A 19,463-nucleotide genomic window follows, 5' to 3' on the forward strand; every position below is an offset into this window, starting at 1 on the left:
GATTACACAAGACACAGAGACCATCAGTAACATGGAGTACCATCACATCCTCACACACACTTACACAGGCTCTGACCTTACTCAGGAATTACTAACCTCATCACACACAGTGACTACACAAGACTGTGACACCATCAGTAACATGGAGTACCATCACAGCCTCACACACACTTACACAGGTTCTGACCTTACTCAGGAATTACTAACCTCATCACACACAGTGACTACACAAGACTGAGAAACCATCAGTAACATGGAGTACCATCACAGCCTCACACACACTTACACAGGCTCTGACCTTACTCAGGAATTACTAACCTCATCACATGCAGTGATTACACAAGACTGAGAGACCATCAGTAACATGGAGTACCATCACATCCTCACACACACTTACACAGGCTCTGTCCTTACTCAGGAATCACTAACCTCATCACACACAGTGATTACACAAGACTGAGAGACCATCAGTAACATGGAGTACCATCACAGCCTCACACACACTTACACAGGCTCTGACCTTTTTCACGAATTACTAACCTCATCACACACAGTGATTACACAAGACTGAGACACCATCAGTAACATGGAGTACCATCACATCATCACACACACTTACACAGGCTCTGACCTTACTGAGGAATTACTAACCTCATCACACGCAGTGATTACACAAGACTGAGAGACCATCAGTAACATGGAGTACCATCACAGCCTCACACACACTTACACAGGCTCTGACCTTACTCAGGAATTACTAACCTCATCACACACAGTGATTACACAAGACTGAGACACCATCTGTAACATGGAGTACCATCACAGCCTCACACACAGTTACACAGGCGCTGACTTTACTCAGGAATTACTAACCTCATCAAACACAGTGATTACACAAGACTGAGACACCATCAGTAACATGGAGTACCATCACAGCCTCACACACACTTACACAGGCTCTGACCTTACTCAGGAATTACTAACCTCATCACACGCAGTGATTACACAAGACTGAGATACCATCAGTAACGTGGAGTACCATCACAGCCTCACACACACTTACACAGGCTCTTACCTTACTCAGGAATTACTAACCTCATCACATGCAGTGATTACACAAGACTAAGACACCATCAGTAACATGGAGTACCATCACAGCCTCACACACACATACACAGGCTCTGACCTTACTCAGTAATTACTAATGTCATCACACACAGTGATTACACAAGACTAAGACACCATCAGTAACATGGAGTACCATCACAGCCTCACACACACTTACACAGGCTCTGACCTTACTCAGGAATTACTAATGTCATCACACACAGTGATTACACAAGACTGAGACACCATCTGTAACATGGAGTACCATCACAGCCTCACACACAGTTACACAGGCGCTGACTTTACTCAGGAATTACTAACCTCATCAAACACAGTGATTACACAAGACTGAGATACCATCTGTAAAATGGAGTATCATCACAGCCTCACACACACACAGGCTCTGTCCTTACTCAGGAATCACTAACCTCATCACATGCAGTGATTACACAAGACTGAGATACCATCAGTAACATGGAGTACTATCACAGCCTCACACACACTTACACAGGCTCTGACCTTACTCAGGAATTACTAACCTCATCACACACAGTGACTACACAAGACTGAGAGACCACCAGTAACATGGAGTACCATCACATCCTCACACACACTTACACAGGCTCTGACCTTACTCAGGAATTATTAACCTCATCACACGCAGTGATTACAAAAGACTGAGAGACCATCAGTAACATGGAGTACCCTCACATCCTCACACACACTTACACAGGCTCTGACCTTACTCAGGAATTGCTAACCTCATCACACGCAGTGACTACACAAGACTGAGACACCATCAGTAACATGGAGTACCATCACATCCTCACACACACTTACACAGGCTCTGACCTTACTCAGGAATTACTAACCTCATCACACGCAGTGATTACACAAGACTGAGATACCATCAGTAACATGGAGTACTATCACAGCCTCACACACACTTACACAGGCTCTGACCTTACTCAGGAATTACTAACCTCAGCACACGCAGTGATTACACAAGACTGAGACACCATCAGTAACATGGAGTACCATCACATCCTCACACACACTTACACAGGCTCTGACCTTACTCAGGAATTACTAACCTCATCACACGCAGTGACTACACAAGACTGAGAGACCATCAGTAACATGGAGTACCATCACATCCTCACACACACTTACACACGCTCTGACCTTACTCAGGAATTACTAACCTCATCACACACAGTGACTACACAAGACTGAGACACCATCAGTAACATGGAGTACCATCACATCCTCACACACACTTACACAGGCTCTGACCTTACTCAGGAATTACTAACCTCATCACACACAGCGATTACACAAGACTGAGAAACCATCAGTAACATGGAGTACCATCACAGACTCACAAACACTTACACAGGCTCTGACCTTACTCAGGAATTACTAACCTCATCACACGCAGTGACTACACAACACTGAGACACCATCAGCAACATGGAGTACAATCACAACCTCACACACACTTACACAGGCTCTGACCTTACTCAGGAATTACTAACCTCATCACACGCAGTGAAGACACTAGACTGAGAAACCATCAGTAACATGGAGTACCATCACATCCTCACACACACTTACACACGCTCTGACCTTACTCAGGAATCACTAACCTCATCACACGCAGTGATTACACAAGACTGAGATACCATCAGTTACATGGAGTACCATCGCATCCTCACACACACTTACACAGGCTCTGACCTTACTCAGGAATCACTAACCTCATCACACGCAGTGATTACACAAGACTGAGATACCATCAGTAACGTGGAGTACCATCATAGCCTCACACACACTTACACAGGCTCTGACCTTACTCAGGAATTACTAACCTCATCACATGCAGTGATTACACAAGACTGAGAAACCATCAGTAACATGGAGTACCATCACAGCCTCACACACACTTACACAGGCTCTGACCTTTTTCACGAATTACTAACCTCATCACACACAGTTATTACACAAGACTGAGACACCATCTGTAACATGGAGTACCATCACAGCCTCACACACACTTACACAGGCTCTGACCTTTTTCACGAATTACTAACCTCATCACACACAGTGATTACACAAGACTGAGACACCATCTGTAACATGGAGTACCATCACATCCTCACACACACTTACTCAGGCTCTGACCTTACTCAGGAATTACTAACCTCATCACACGCAGTGATTACACAAGACTGAGAAACCATCAGTAACATGGAGTACCATCACTGCCTCACACACACATACACAGGCTCTGACCTTACTCAGTAATTACTAACCTCATCACACACAGTGATTACACAAGACACAGAGACCATCAGTAACATGGAGTACCATCACATCCTCACACACACTTACACAGGCTCTGACCTTACACAGGACTTACTAACCTCATCACACACAGTGATTACACAAGACTGAGAGACCATCAGTAACATGGAGTACCATCACATCACCACACACACTTACACAGGCTCTGTCCTTACTCAGGAATCACTAACCTCATCACACACAGTGATTACACAAGACTGAGAGACCATCAGTAACATGGAGTACCATCACAGCCTCACACACACTTACACAGGCTCTGACCTTACTCAGGAATTACTAACCTCATCACACGCAGTGATTACACAAGACTGAGATACCATCAGTAACATGGAGTACCATCACATCCTCACACACACTTACACAGGCTCTGACCTTACTCAGGAATTACTAATGTCATCACACACAGTGACTACACAAGACTGAGAGACCATCAGTAACATGGAGTACCATCACATCATCACACACACTTACACAGGCTCTGACCTTACTCAGGAATTACTAATGTCATCACACACAGTGATTACACAAGACTGAGAGACCATCAGTAACATGGAGTACCATCACAGCCTCACACACACTTACACAGGCTCTGACCTTACTCAGGAATTACTAACCTCATCACACACAGTGATTACACAAGACTGAGACACCATCTGTAACATGGAGTACCATCACAGCCTCACACACACTTACACAGGCGCTGACTTTACTCAGGAATTACTAACCTCATCAAACACAGTGACTACACAAGACTAAGACACCATCAGTAACATGGATTACCATCACAACCTCACACACACTTACACAGGCTCTGACCTTACTCAGGAATTACTAACCTCATGACACGCAGTGACTACACAAGACTGAGAGACCATCAGTAACATGGAGTAACATCACAGCTTCACACACACTTACACAGGCTCTGATCTTACTCAGGAATTACTAACCTCAGCACACACAGTGATTACACAAGACTGAGAGACCATCAGTAACATGGAGTACCATCACATCCTGACACACACTTACACAGGCTCTAACCTTACTCAAGAATTACTAACCTCATCACACACAGTGATTACACAAGTCTGAGATACCATCAGTAACATGGAGTACCATCACAGCCTCACACACACTTACACAGGCTCTGACCTTACTCAGGAATTACTAACCTCATCACACACAGTGATTACACAAGACTGAGATACCATAAGTAACATGGAGTACCATCACAGCCTCACACACACTTACACAGGCTCTGACCTTACTCAGGAATTACTAACCTCATCACACACAGTGATTACAAAAGACTGAGAATCCATCAGTAACATGGAGTACCATCATATCCTCACACACACTTACACAGGCTCTGACCTTACTCAGGAATTACTAACCTCATCACACACAGTGACTACACAAGACTGTGACACCATCAGTAACATGGAGTACCATCACAGCCTCACACACACTTACACAGGCTCTGACCTTACTCAGGAATTACTAATGTCATCACACACAGTGATTACACAAGACTGAGACACCATCAGTAACATGGAGTACCTCACAGCCTCACACACACTTACACAGGATCTGACCTTACTCAGGAATTACTAATGTCATCACACACAGTGACTACACAAGACTGAGACACCATCAGTAACATGGAGTACCATCACATCCTCACACACACTTACACAGGCTCTGACCTTACTCAGGAATTACTAACCTCATCACACACAGTGATTACAAAAGACTGAGAATCCATCAGTAACATGGAGTACCATCACAGCCTCACACACACATACACAGGCTCTGACCTTACTCAGGAATTACTAATGTCATCACACACAGTGATTACACAAGACTGAGATACCATCAGTAACATGGAGTACCATCACATCCTCACACACACTTACACAGGCTCTGACCTTACTCAGGAATTACTAACCTCATCACACACAGTGATTACAAAAGACTGAGAATCCATCAGTAACATGGAGTACCATCACAGCCTCACACACACATACACAGGCTCTGACCTTACTCAGGAACTACTAACCTCATCACACACAGTGACTACACAAGACTGTGACACCATCAGTAACATGGAGTACCATCACAGCCTCACACACACATACACAGGCTCTGACCTTACTCAGGAATTACTAACCTCATCACACACAGTGACTACACAAGACTGTGACACCATCAGTAACATGGAGTACCATCACATCCTCACACACACTTACACAGGCTCTGACCTTACTCAGGAATTACTAATGTCATCACACACAGTGATTACACAAGACTGAGACACCATCAGTAACATGGAGTACCATCACAGCCTCACACACACTTACACAGGCTCTGACCTTACTCAGGAATTACTAACCTCATCACACGCAGTGACTACACAGGACTGAGATACCATCAGTAACATGGAGTACCATCACATCCTCACACACACTTACACAGGCTCTGACCTTACTCAGGAATTACTAACCTCATCACACACAGTGATTACAAAAGACTGAGAATCCATCAGTAACATGGAGTACCATCACAGCCTCACACACACATACACAGGCTCTGACCTTACTCAGGAATTACTAACCTCATCACACACAGTGACTACACAAGACTGTGACACCATCAGTAACATGGAGTACCATCACATCCTCACACACACTTACACAGGCTCTGACCTTACTCAGGAATTACTAATGTCATCACACACAGTGATTACACAAGACTGAGATACCATCAGTAACATGGAGTACCATCACATCCTCACACACACTTACACAGGCTCTGACCTTACTCAGGAATTACTAACCTCATCACACACAGTGATTACAAAAGACTGAGAATCCATCAGTAACATGGAGTACCATCACATCCTCACACACACTTACACAGGCTCTGACCTTACTCAGGAATTACTAACCTCATCACACACAGTGATTACACAAGACTGAGACACCATCAGTAACATGGAGTACCATCACAGCCTCACACACACTTACACAGGCTCTGACCTTACTCAGGAATTACTAACCTCATCACACACAGTGACTACACAAGACTGAGAGACCATCAGTAACATGGAGTACCATCACATCCTCACACACACTTACACAGGCTCTGACCTTACTCAGGAATAGCTAACTTCCGCTCACACAGTTAAAGCCCAAGCTGCGTACGGCATCGCAGAATTCCCGCCCCTGTAACAACGTTCAAACAGACTGGCACACCTGTGTTTCACTGACCCTCTCCCCATCACCTCCCTCAAATGGTACTTCCTGTGAATCACTCTGTGATGGGTCTGCGTAGTCTCTGCGGTCGCAGTCCCGATTGCAGTGGTAGGTTCACGCACTGCAATGCATAGACATGCGCAGATCGCAACAATCGTCCGATTGTGTACGTAATCGTAGTTGCGATCCTTGCTGAATCAGGCCCTAAGACTGATTAACTGAACTGTAATAACATAGTAACTGAAATATTATAACAACATATTAACTGAACTGTAATCACAACATATTAACTGATCTGTAATAACAACATATTAACTGAACTGTAATAACAACATAATAACTGAACTGTAATAACAACGTATTAAGTGAAGTAGAAGAAGTTGTGCGCTCTTCTTGCCCTAAGTCAATCATTTACTCTCTGAAGTCGGGACCCCCCTTAATGCGCCATTGAGTAATAATAATCTACTGTCCTCTGTCTTGTTCTGACAGATATCACATCATGCAACATGAAAAATGGCGGCTGTGAGCACCTGTGCAGCGAGAGGCAGGAAGGGGGCATTGAGTGCCGCTGTCGGGCCGGTTGGACACTTGGTAGTAATGGACGGACCTGTGATGGTAGGATGGTATGGTCTTCTCTCTTGCATCAAGGGGGATATTCAATTGTTTTTGCACACCCTGGGATTTTTGTGAGGTGGCGAGCAGCAATTGGTCCCTCTTTTGGATGCCCAAACTACCGTTTGGACGCTTTTTATAATATTATTCAAAGTGTATTCAGAGGAGACACAGATGTGGGCCTGGAACATGATAAATGTGTCCATTCTCAAGTGGATCATCATCGTTCTCATTTATTTACATGGCGCCACAAATTCCGCAGCGCTGGGCTATCGGAACGCAATTACATTAATCTAATTAAGCATAAAAGCAAATACATGGCTACAAGTATGTATAATAAGATACAATTAAGTGTAAGCAGATGTGGGATACAATAAACAGAAGAATCCATCGGACAATTCAGGGACCAGGGCGTTTCTAGGGGCAGGCGACTCGTGCAATCGCACGGGGCGCACCGCCCAGCAGAAACAGCCTGTTAACTGCCGGGCGCCCGCTGAGATTCAGTTACCAGCGGGCGCCCGGCAGAGCAGAGCAGCCGGAGAGATGGAGCCTCCGGCTTCCGGCTCCCGGCTCCCGGCTCCCGGCTCCCCCAGTGTGCACTATGGGAGGACGTCATGACATCTTTCCCATAGTGCAAAGGAGCAGCCGAGCGGAGCGGACGCCGGAGCGGGGCTGAAGGTAAGTATTAGTGTTTTTTTTATGTGCAGGCAGCCTGGGGACATTACTCTGGGGGCACTTCTGCTGGGGGAGACACCACTACTGGGGGCACCCGGGCACTACTACTGGGGACATTACTCGGGGGGCACTTCTACTGGGGGCATTGCTTAGGAGGTGCCACTACTGGGGGCATTACTCAGGGCCCAGGGGCTTTACTACTGGGGGCACTACTACAAAGGGAGCATTACTATTGGGGGCACTAATACAGGGGGCATTAATATTTCAGGCAATACAACTGGGGACTCTACTACTGGGGCACTAAAGCAGGGACCATTACTATTGGGGGCATTACTGATGGGGGCATGACTACAGGGGGCACTACTAATGGTGGCATGGCATAGGGGGCACCACTCCTGGGGGCACTACTACTGGGTGTACTGCATAAAGGGCACCACTACTGTGGGCTCTGCATAAGTTGCACTACCACTGTGGGCACTGCATAAGGGGCACAAATACAGGGGGCACTGCATATGGGGACAAATACAGGGGGCACTGCATAATGGGCACTTTTGCCTGAGAGCCAGTGGGGGGGAAGCCTAAGACCTGTCGGGATGGAATGGCAAGGGAGGGGGCTGGAATGGTAAGGGAGGGGGCTGGAATGGTAAGGGAGGTGATGGAATGGTAAGGGAGGGGGATGGAATGGTAAGGGAGGGGGCTGGAATGGTAAGGGAGGGGGATGGAATGGTAAGGGAGGGGCTTGAATGAAGTGTGTATTATGTGAATCTTGTTTTTTCAATGTGTTTTATGTGGGTCTGGATTTAATAATGTATTTGAGGTGGATGTGGTTTTAAAACATAGTTTATGTACCTCTGGCATTTCCAATATATTATGTGGAAGTGGTTTGTTGCAGTGTAATCCTGAAGTGGCTTTTTTCAGTGTATTTTATGTGGATCTGGCTTATTTCAGTGTATTTTATGTGGATATGGTTTGTATTTTCAATGTGCTGGATTCGCTCCCAACGCACTAAAACCGGGTGTGATGCAAGGTCATACTTCTGCAAATGTCACACCAAAGGCATGCACACAGAAATTCGGCATGGGCTTGTAACAGCTAGGCCACACCTCATTTTTTGAGCGCGCGCCTACGGCGCATGCATGCTGTCTGACTTTTGTTTAGCTACATATATTTTTCAGCGCTTTGCCTCTGACAGGTTTGCCACCCCTGGGCTCAGTAGTCACAGTGGCTGACATTCTGTGGTCTTTCGAGATCACACTCCCTTACTGTGATACCACACCCCCTCACGATGAGGCCACGCCCACTCCACAATATTATTGCTTCGAGGGGGTGGGGGGGCGCATTTTGACTGCTCGCATTGGGAGCCTCAAACCCTAGAAACTGCCCTGTCAGGGACTATGAGTAACAATCAGCGGCACTAACGAGAGACGTGCGCAGACCTCGTGTTATGGTTTTGGTTCTGTCATTGTCGCTTTTTTGGTTCGGTTTTGAATTTCTTGCAAAATTTATAAAACAGCTAAAATCATGTAACTTGGGCCTGTTTCTGTTCCTAAAGTATTTTTATAACATCAATAACATTAATTTCCAGTCATTTCCATTTTCCAGTTAATTGGGACCACCCCACCGCACCTGAAATCACCAGAGAGGAGATAAATGAGCCAGATCCAGTTTGTACTATAAATCCGAGTTTCAACTTGTGAAAAAGCCTAAATGGGGACTTGGTTGTACTTGGATCCCAGAGATCGGCTGTGTTCAGTTTTCACCGACTGCTCATCTCTAGCACTAACCCCATAAAATTCCAGCAAGGACATTCAAGGAAGGGGGCAATAGGAGACAGTAGGGGCAACAAGGACACCAGAGAACATGGTGGATGGAGACATCGAAGGAGAGGATATGTGAGTGTAGGTGGGGGCAGGGTAAGTAAACGATGAGGGAACGTTTGAAGGATTTTAGTTTGGGGGGGGGGGAGTCCGGTAGGGTGATATAAGGGGTTCTGGAGTTATGTAGTCAGGAAGCCGGCAGTCGAAATGCCGACCGCCGGCTATCCCGGCTGTGAAATCCTGGCATGGGACTAACGATAGGCATCTAAATACCGACACCTATCATCAGCCCCATGCCGAAATCCCGATGCCCGGCATACCGAACGTAGGTGAGCCGGGCGTCGGGACCTGTTAGCCGCTGGGGGGTGTGTGTGTGGGGGGGGGCTAGGTTTAGTGACTCCCAGGGGGACTTAAGGTTAGGCACCCCCCCGGGAGGGTTAGGATTAGGCTAGGGGAAGGAGAGTGTAGGGTCAGGCACCCCCGGGGGGAGGTTAGGGTTAGGCACCCCAAAGGGAGGGCTAAGGTTAGGGGGGTGAGGGGAGGGTTAGGATACTTACCAGGGGCCGTCGGGATCTTTATCTGCCGGACTTCCGCCGTCGGTATTTCATCCTCTGGGCTTAGGTCCGGTGGTATGTCATACCGATTCCCGTTCTGGAGGAAGGCGATGTGTGTCCATAATCCCACAACAGTCACAGTGTACAGCAGCTTTCAGTTCAACTGTGATCCTGTTTAAGAATTGTGTAATTCCAGACACTAATGATGTAAGAGAAACACATTAGACCTGTGGTTTTCTATTATAAATGACCCTTACTATCAGCACCCAGAGGCGGCGCTCTCTGTTCCCAGACTAATGCTACATGTACATGGCAGTATATATAGTACATCCGCACCACCGGCTGCAGTGTAATAATTCTGCCCTCTCTGTTCCCAGACTAATCCTACATGTACATGGCAGTATATATAGTACATCCGCACCACCGGCTGCAGTGTAATAATTCTGCCCTCTCTGTTCCCAGACTAATGCTACATCTACATGGCAGTATATATAGTACATCCGCACCACCGGCTGCAGTGTAATAATTCTGCCCTCTCTCTTCCCAGACTAATTCTATATGTACATGGCAGTATATATAGTACATCCGCACCACCGGCTGCAGTGTAATAATTCTGCCCTCTCTGTTCCCCGACTAATGCTACATGTACATGGCAGTATATAGTACATCCGCACCACCGGCTGCAGTGTAATAATTCTGCCTTCTCTGTTCCCAGACTAATGCTACATGTACATGGCAGTATATATAGTACATCCGCACCACCGGCTGCAGTGTAATAATTCTGCCTTCTCTGTTCCCAGACTAATGCTACATGTACATGGCAATATATATAGTACATCCGCACCACCGGCTGAGGGGAATAATTATGCCACTCTCTTCCCAGACTAATTCTACATGTACATGGCAGTATATATAGTACATCCGCACCACCGGCTGCAGTGTAATAATTCTGCCCTCTCTGTTCCCAGACTAATGCTACATGTACATGGCAGTATATATAGTACATCCGCACCACCGGCTGCAGTGTAATAATTCTGCCCTCTGTGTTCCCAGACTAATGCTACATGTACATGGCAGTATATATAGTACATCCGCACCACCGGCTGCAGTGTAATAATTCTGCCCTCTCTCTTCCCAGACTAATTCTATATGTACATGGCAGTATATATAGTACATCCGCACCACCGGCTGCAGTGTAATAATTCTGCCCTCTCTGTTCCCCGACTAATGCTACATGTACATGGCAGTATATAGTACATCCGCACCACCGGCTGCAGTGTAATAATTCTGCCTTCTCTGTTCCCAGACTAATGCTACATGTACATGGCAGTATATATAGTACATCCGCACCACCGGCTGCAGTGTAATAATTCTGCCTTCTCTGTTCCCAGACTAATGCTACATGTACATGGCAATATATATAGTACATCCGCACCACCGGCTGAGGGGAATAATTATGCCACTCTCTTCCCAGACTAATTCTATATGTACATGGCAGTATATATAGTACATCCGCACCACCGGCTGCAGTGTAATAATTCTGCCCTCTCTGTTCCCAGACTAATGCTACATGTACATGGCAGTATATATAGTACATCCGCACCACCGGCTGCAGTGTAATAATTCTGCCCTCTGTGTTCCCAGACTAATGCTACATGTACATGGCAGTATATATAGTACATCCGCACCACCGGCTGCAGTGTAATAATTCTGCCCTCTCTGTTCCCAGACTAATTCTATATGTACATGGCAGTATATAGTACATCCGCACCACCGGCTGCAGTGTAATAATTCTGCCCTCTCTGTTCCCAGACTAATGCTACATGTACATGGCAGTATATAGTACATCCGCACCACCGGCTGCAGTGTAATAATACTGCCCTCTCTGTTCCCAGACTAATGCTACATGTACATGGCAATATATATAGTACATCCGCACCACCGGCTGCAGTGTAATAATTCTGCCCTCTATGTTCCCAGACTAATTCTATATGTACATGGCAGTATATAGTACATCCGCACCACCGGCTGCAGTGTAATAATTCTGCCTTCTCTGTTCCCAGACTAATGCTACATGTACATGACAGTATATATAGTACATCCGCACCACCGGCTGCAGTGTAATAATTCTGCCCTCTCTGTTCCCAGACTAATGCTACATGTACAAGGCAGTATATAGTACATCCGCACCACCGGCTGCAGTGTAATAATTCTGCCCTCTCTGTTCCCAGACTAATGCTACATCTACATGGCAGTATATAGTACATCCGCACCACCGGCTGCAGTGTAATAATTCTGCCTTCTCTGTTCCCAGACTAATTCTATATGTACATGGCAGTATATATAGTACATCCGCAAAACCGGCTGCAGTGTAATAATTCTGCCCTCTCTGTTCGCAGACTAATGCTACATGTACATAGCAGTATATATAGTACATCCGCACCACCGGCTGCAGTGTAATAATTCTGCCCTCTCTGTTCCCAGACTAATGCTACATTTACATGGCAGTATATATAGTACATCCGCACCACCGGCTGAGGGGAATAATTATGCCACTCTCTTCCCAGACTAATGCTACATGTAAATGGCAGTATACAGTACATCCGCACCCCCGGCTGCAGTGTAATAATTCTGCCCTCTCTGTTCCCAGACTAATGCTACATGTACATGGCAGTATATATAGTACATCCGCACCACCGACTGCAGTGTAATAATTCTGCCTTCTCTGTTCCCAGACTAATGCTACATGTACATGACAGTATATATAGTACATCCGCACCCCCGGCTGCAGTGTAATAATTCTGCCCTCTCTGATCCCAGACTAATGCTACATGTAAATGGCAGTATATATAGTACATCCGCACCACCGGCTGCAGTGTAATAATTCTGCCCTCTCTGTTCCCAGACTAATGCTACATGTACATGGCAGTATATATAGTACATCCGCACCACCGGCTGCAGTGTAATAATTCTGCCCTCTCTGTTCCCAGACTAATGCTACATGTAAATGGCAGTATATATAGTACATCCGCACCACCGGCTGCAGTGTAATAATTCTGCCCTCTCTGTTCCCAGACTAATGCTACATGTACATGGCAGTATATAGTACATCCGCACCACCGGCTGCAGTGTAATAATTCTGCCCTCACGGTTCTGAGACTAATGCTCCATGTACATGGCAGTATATATAGTACATCCGCACCCCCGCATGCAGTGTAATAATTCTGCCCTCTCTGTTCCCATACTAATGCTACATGTACATGGCAGTAAATATAGTACATCCGCACCCCCGGCTGCAGTGTAATAATTCTGCCCTCTCTGTTGCCAGACTAATGCTACATGTAAATGGCAGTATATATAGTACATCCGCACCACCGGCTGCAGTGTAATAATTTTGCCCTCTCTGTTCCCAGACTAATGCTACATGTACATGGCAGTATATATAGTACATCCTCACCACTGGCTGCAGTGTAATAATTCTGCCCTCTCTGTTCCCAGACTAATGCTACATGTACATGGCAGTATATATTGTACATCCGCACCACCGGCTGCAGTGTAATAATTCTGCCCTCTCTGTTCCCAGACTAATGCTACATGTACATGGCAGTATATATAGTACATCCGCACCACCGGCTGCAGTGTAATAATTCTGCCTTCTCTGTTCCCAGACTAATGCTACATGTACATGGCAGTATATAGTACATCCGTACCATCGGCTGCAGTGTAATAATTCTGCCCTCTCTGTTCCCAGACTAATGCTACATGTACATGGCAGTATATATAGTACATCCGCACCACCGGCTGCAGTGTAATAATTCTGCCCTCACTGTTCTGAGACTAATGCTACATGTACATGGCAGTATATATAGTACATCCGCACCCCCGCATGCAGTGTAATAATTCTGCCCTCTCTGATCCCATACTAATGCTACATGTACATGGCAGTATATATAGTACATCCGCACCCCCGGCTGCAGTGTAATAATTCTGCCCTCTCTGTTCCCAGACTAATGCTACATGTAAATGGCAGTATATATAGTACATCCGCACCACCGGCTGCAGTGTAATAATTTTGCCCTCTCTGTTCCCAGACTAATGCTACATGTACATGGCAGTATATATAGTACATCCTCACCACTGGCTGCAGTGTAATAATTCTGCCCTCTCTGTTCCCAGACTAATGCTACATGTACATGGCAGTATATATAGTACATCCGCACCACCGGCTGCAGTGTAATAATTCTGCCCTCTCTGTTCCCAGACTAATGCTACATGTACATGGCAGTATATATAGTACATCCGCACCACCACATGCAGTGTAATAATTCTGCCCTCTCTGTTCCCAGGCTAATGCTACATGTACATGGCAGTATATATAGTACATCCGCACCACCGGCTGCAGTGTAATAATTCTGCCTTCTCTGTTCCCAGACTAATGCTACATGTACATGGCAGTATATAGTACATCCGCACCATCGGCTGCAGTGTAATAATTCTGCCCTCTCTGTTCCCAGACTAATGCTACAAGTACATGGCAGTATATATAGTACATCCGCACCACCGGCTACAGTGTAATAATTCTGCCCTCTCTGTTCCCAGACTAATGCTACATGTACATGGCAGTATATATAGTACATCCGCACCACCGGCTGCAGTGTAATAATTCTGCCCTCTCTGTTCCCAGACTAATGCCACATGTACATGGCAGTATATATAGTACATCCGCACTATTGGCTGCAGTGTAATAATTCTGCCCTCTCTGTTCCCAGACTAATGCTACATGTACTTGGCAGTATATATAGTACATCCGCACCACCGTCTGCAGTGTAATAATTCTGCCCTCTCTGTTCCCAGACTAATGCTACATGTACATGGCAGTATATATAGTACATCCGCACCACCGGCTGCAGTGTAATAATTCTTCCCTCTCTGTTCCCAGACTAATGCTACATGTACATGGCAGTATATATAGTACATCCGCACCACCGGCTGCAGTGTAATTATTCTGCCCTCTATGTTCCCAGACTAATGCTACATGTACATGGCAGTTTATATAGTACATCCGCACCACCTGCTGCAGTGTAATAATTCAGCCCTCTCTGTTCCCAGACTAATGCTACATGTACATGGCAGTATATATAGTACATCCGCACCACCGGCTGCAGTGTAATAATTCTGCCCTCTCTGTTCCCAGACTAATGCTACATGTACATGGCAGTATACAGTAAATCCGCACCACCGGCTGCAGTGTAATAATTCTGCCCTCTCTGTTCCCAGACTAATGCTACATGTACATGGAAGTATATATAGTACATCCGCACCACCGGCTGCAGTGTAATAATTCTGCCCTCTCTGTTCCCAGACTAATGCTACATGTAAATGGCAGTATATATAGTACATCCGCACCACCGGCTGCAGTGTAATAATTCTGCCCTCTCTGTTCCCAGACTAATGCCACATGTACATGGCAGTATATATAGTACATCCGCACTATTGGCTGCAGTGTAATAATTCTGCCCTCTCTGTTCCCAGACTAATGCTACATGTACTTGGCAGTATATATAGTACATCCGCACCACCGTCTGCAGTGTAATAATTCTGCCCTCTCTGTTCCCAGACTAATGCTACATGTACATGGCAGTATATATAGTACATCCGCACCACCGGCTGCAGTGTAATAATTCTTCCCTCTCTGTTCCCAGACTAATGCTACATGTACATGGCAGTATATATAGTACATCCGCACCACCGGCTGCAGTGTAATTATTCTGCCCTCTATGTTCCCAGACTAATGCTACATGTACATGGCAGTATATATAGTACATCCGCACCACCTGCTGCAGTGTAATAATTCAGCCCTCTCTGTTCCCAGACTAATGCTACATGTACATGGCAGTATATATAGTACATCCGCACCACCGGCTGCAGTGTAATAATTCTGCCCTCTCTGTTCCCAGACTAATGCTACATGTACATGGCAGTATACAGTAAATCCGCACCACCGGCTGCAGTGTAATAATTCTGCCCTCTCTGTTCCCAGACTAATGCTACATGTACATGGCAGTATATATAGTACATCCGCACCACCGGCTGCAGTGTAATAATTCTGCCCTCTCTGTTCCCAGACTAATGCTACATGTACAGTACATGGCAGTATATACAGTACATCCGCACCACCGGCTGCAGTGTAATAATTCTGCACTCTCTGTTCCCAGACTAATGCTACATGTACATGGCAGTATATAGTACATCCGCACCAGTGGCTGCAGTGTAATAATTCTGCCTTCTCTGATCGCAGACTAATGCTACATGTACATGGCAGTATATATAGTACATCCGCACCACCGGCTGCAGTGTAATAATTCTGCCCTATCTGTTCCCAGACTAATGCTCCATGTACATGGCAGTATATATAGTACATCCGCACCACCGGCTGCAGTGTAATAATTCTGCCCTCTCTGTTCCCAGACTAATGCTACATGTACATGGCAGTATATATAGTACATCCGCACCACCGGCTGCAGTGTAATAATTCTGCCCTCTCTGTTCCCAGACTAATGCTACATGTACATGGCAGTATATATAGTACATCTGCACCACCAGCTGCAGTGTAATAATTCTGCCCTCTCTGTTCCCAGACTAATGCTACATGTACATGGCAGTATATATAGTACATCCGCACCACCGGCTGCAGTGTAATAATTCTGCCCTCTCTGTTCCCAGACTAATGCTACATGTACATGGCAGTATATATAGTACATCCGCACCACCGGCTGCAGTGTAATAATTCTGCCCTATCTGTTCCCAGACTAATGCTACATGTACATGGCAGTATATATAGTACATCCGCACCACCGCATGCAGTGTAATTATTCTGCCCTATCTGTTCCCAGACTAATGCTCCATGTACATGGCAGTATATATAGTACATCCGCACCACCGGCTGCAGTGTAATAATTCTGCCCTCTCTGTTCCCAGACTAATGCTACATGTACATGGCAGTATATATAGTACATCCGCACCACCGGCTGCAGTGTAATAATTCTGCATTCTCTGATCGCAGACTAATGCTGCATGTACATGGCAGTATATATAGTACATTCGCACAACCGCATGCAGTGTAATTATTCTGCCCTATCTGTTCCCAGACTAATGCTCCATGTACATGGCAGTATATATAGTACATCCGCACCACCGGCTGCAGTGTAATAATTGTGCCCTCTCTGTTCCCAGACTAATGCTACATGTACATGGCAGTATACAGTAAATCCGCACCACCGGCTGCAGTGTAATAATTCTGCCCTCTCTGTTCCCAGACTAATGCTACATGTACATGGCAGTATATATAGTACATCCGCACCACCGGCTGCAGTGTAATAATTCTGCCCTCTCTGTTCCCAGACTAATGCTACATGTACAGTACATGGCAGTATATACAGTACATCCGCACCACCGGCTGCAGTGTAATAATTCTGCCCTCTCTGTTCCCAGACTAATGCTACATGTACATGGCAGTATATAGTACATCCGCACCACTGGCTGCAGTGTAATAATTCTGCCTTCTCTGATCGCAGACTAATGCTACATGTACATGGCAGTATATATAGTACATCCGCACCACCAGCTGCAGTGTAATTATTCTGCCCTATCTGTTCCCAGACTAATGCTACATGTACATGGCAGTATATATAGTACATCTGCACCACCAGCTGCAGTGTAATAATTCTGCCTTCTCTGATCGCAGACTAATGCTACATGTACATGGCAGTATATATAGTACATCCACACCACCAGCTGCAGTGTAATTATTCTGCCCTCTCTGTTCCCAGACTAATGCTACATGTACATGGCAGTATATATAGTACATCCGCACCACCGGCTGCAGTGTAATAATTCTGCCCTATCTGTTCCCAGACTAATGCTACATGTACATGGCAGTATATATAGTACATCCGCACCACCGGCTGCAGTGTAATAATTCTGCCTTCTCTGATCGCAGACTAAATCTACATGTACATGGCAGTGTATATAGTACATCCGCACCACCGGCTGCAGTGTAATAATTCTACCCTCTCTGTTCCCAGACTAATGCTCCATGTACATGGCAGTATATATAGTACATCCGCACCACCGGCTGCAGTGTAATAATTCTGCCCTCTCTGTTCCCAGACTAATGCTACATGTACATGGCATAAACTTTCTATCGTCAGATGATAGACGTGACCCATAAACTTAAACTAAACTTAACTAAAATAAACACAGGAGACCAAGTTATGCCGTTTAAATTAATTGGTCAGCTTTATTTGGTTACAAGGTAGACATGGTGGCAGGAGAAAGAACGGCAACTAACCCGCGTCCGCTTGTCTTAGGCCGGAAGTAAATCACAACTTGTGAGGGCCAACTATCCCAGACAAGGGTAGGGTGATCTTAAAACTTGCAAAGGGCCAACTATCCCTTTCAGAGCAAGTGATGCGGCCCCAACACCCATGCCAATGCACCATTCATCCTGCTCGGTCGAGAGGTGCCGCTGACCCCAATAGGGTGAAATCAGCCTATCAGTGCATTGAAGGGGTGCGCACCGCTATTACTGCTGCAAGATGGACACTTCAATATTGCCGGTCTTTCCCTGCCAATGAAATAAAGCCGACACAAGACACAAGAGGGTAGGGAGGGTGGGAGATCAATTCAAAAGAGGCAGATTTTACCACAGTAGATTCTCTACACCCTCTCACTAACTCCGCCCCTAACCCAACGTCCTATCGCATCTGCCTATAACTGTAAACAAACATTTTTAACTTTATTAACCCCTCTATCCCTGACTAGAAGTTTATGTGCCGTCGGCTCTATTCTTAACCTCCGTTATATGTATATATAGTACATCCGCACCACTGGCTGCAGTGTAATAATTCTGCCCTCTCTGTTCCCAGACTAATGCTACATGTACATAGCAGTATATATAGTACATCCGCACCACCGGCTGCAGTGTAATAATTCTGCCCTCACTGTTCTGAGACTAATGCTACATGTACATGGCAGTATATATAGTACATCCGCACCCCCGCATGCAGTGTAATAATTCT

The 19,463-nt window shown here is 45.8% G+C and overlaps 1 protein-coding gene across 1 annotated transcript in view; it reads left to right on the forward strand.

Annotated features, from left to right (window-relative positions):
• The window catches only part of LOC148453840 (uncharacterized), a 72,733-nt gene extending 63,024 nt beyond the window's left edge, over positions 1–9,709 (forward strand). Inside the window, exons 12-13 of the mRNA XM_088461624.1 lie at positions 7,215–7,340; positions 9,615–9,709. Coding sequence (XP_088317750.1) covers positions 7,215–7,340; positions 9,615–9,709 — 221 coding nt within the window. The remainder of the gene's footprint in view (positions 1–7,214; positions 7,341–9,614) is intronic.
• The last annotated feature ends 9,754 nt before the right edge of the window (positions 9,710–19,463 follow it).

Source organism: Taudactylus pleione, unplaced genomic scaffold (assembly GCF_031769625.1).
Source record: "Taudactylus pleione unplaced genomic scaffold, aTauple2 ptg001082l, whole genome shotgun sequence".
NCBI lineage: Eukaryota > Metazoa > Chordata > Amphibia > Anura > Myobatrachidae > Taudactylus > Taudactylus pleione.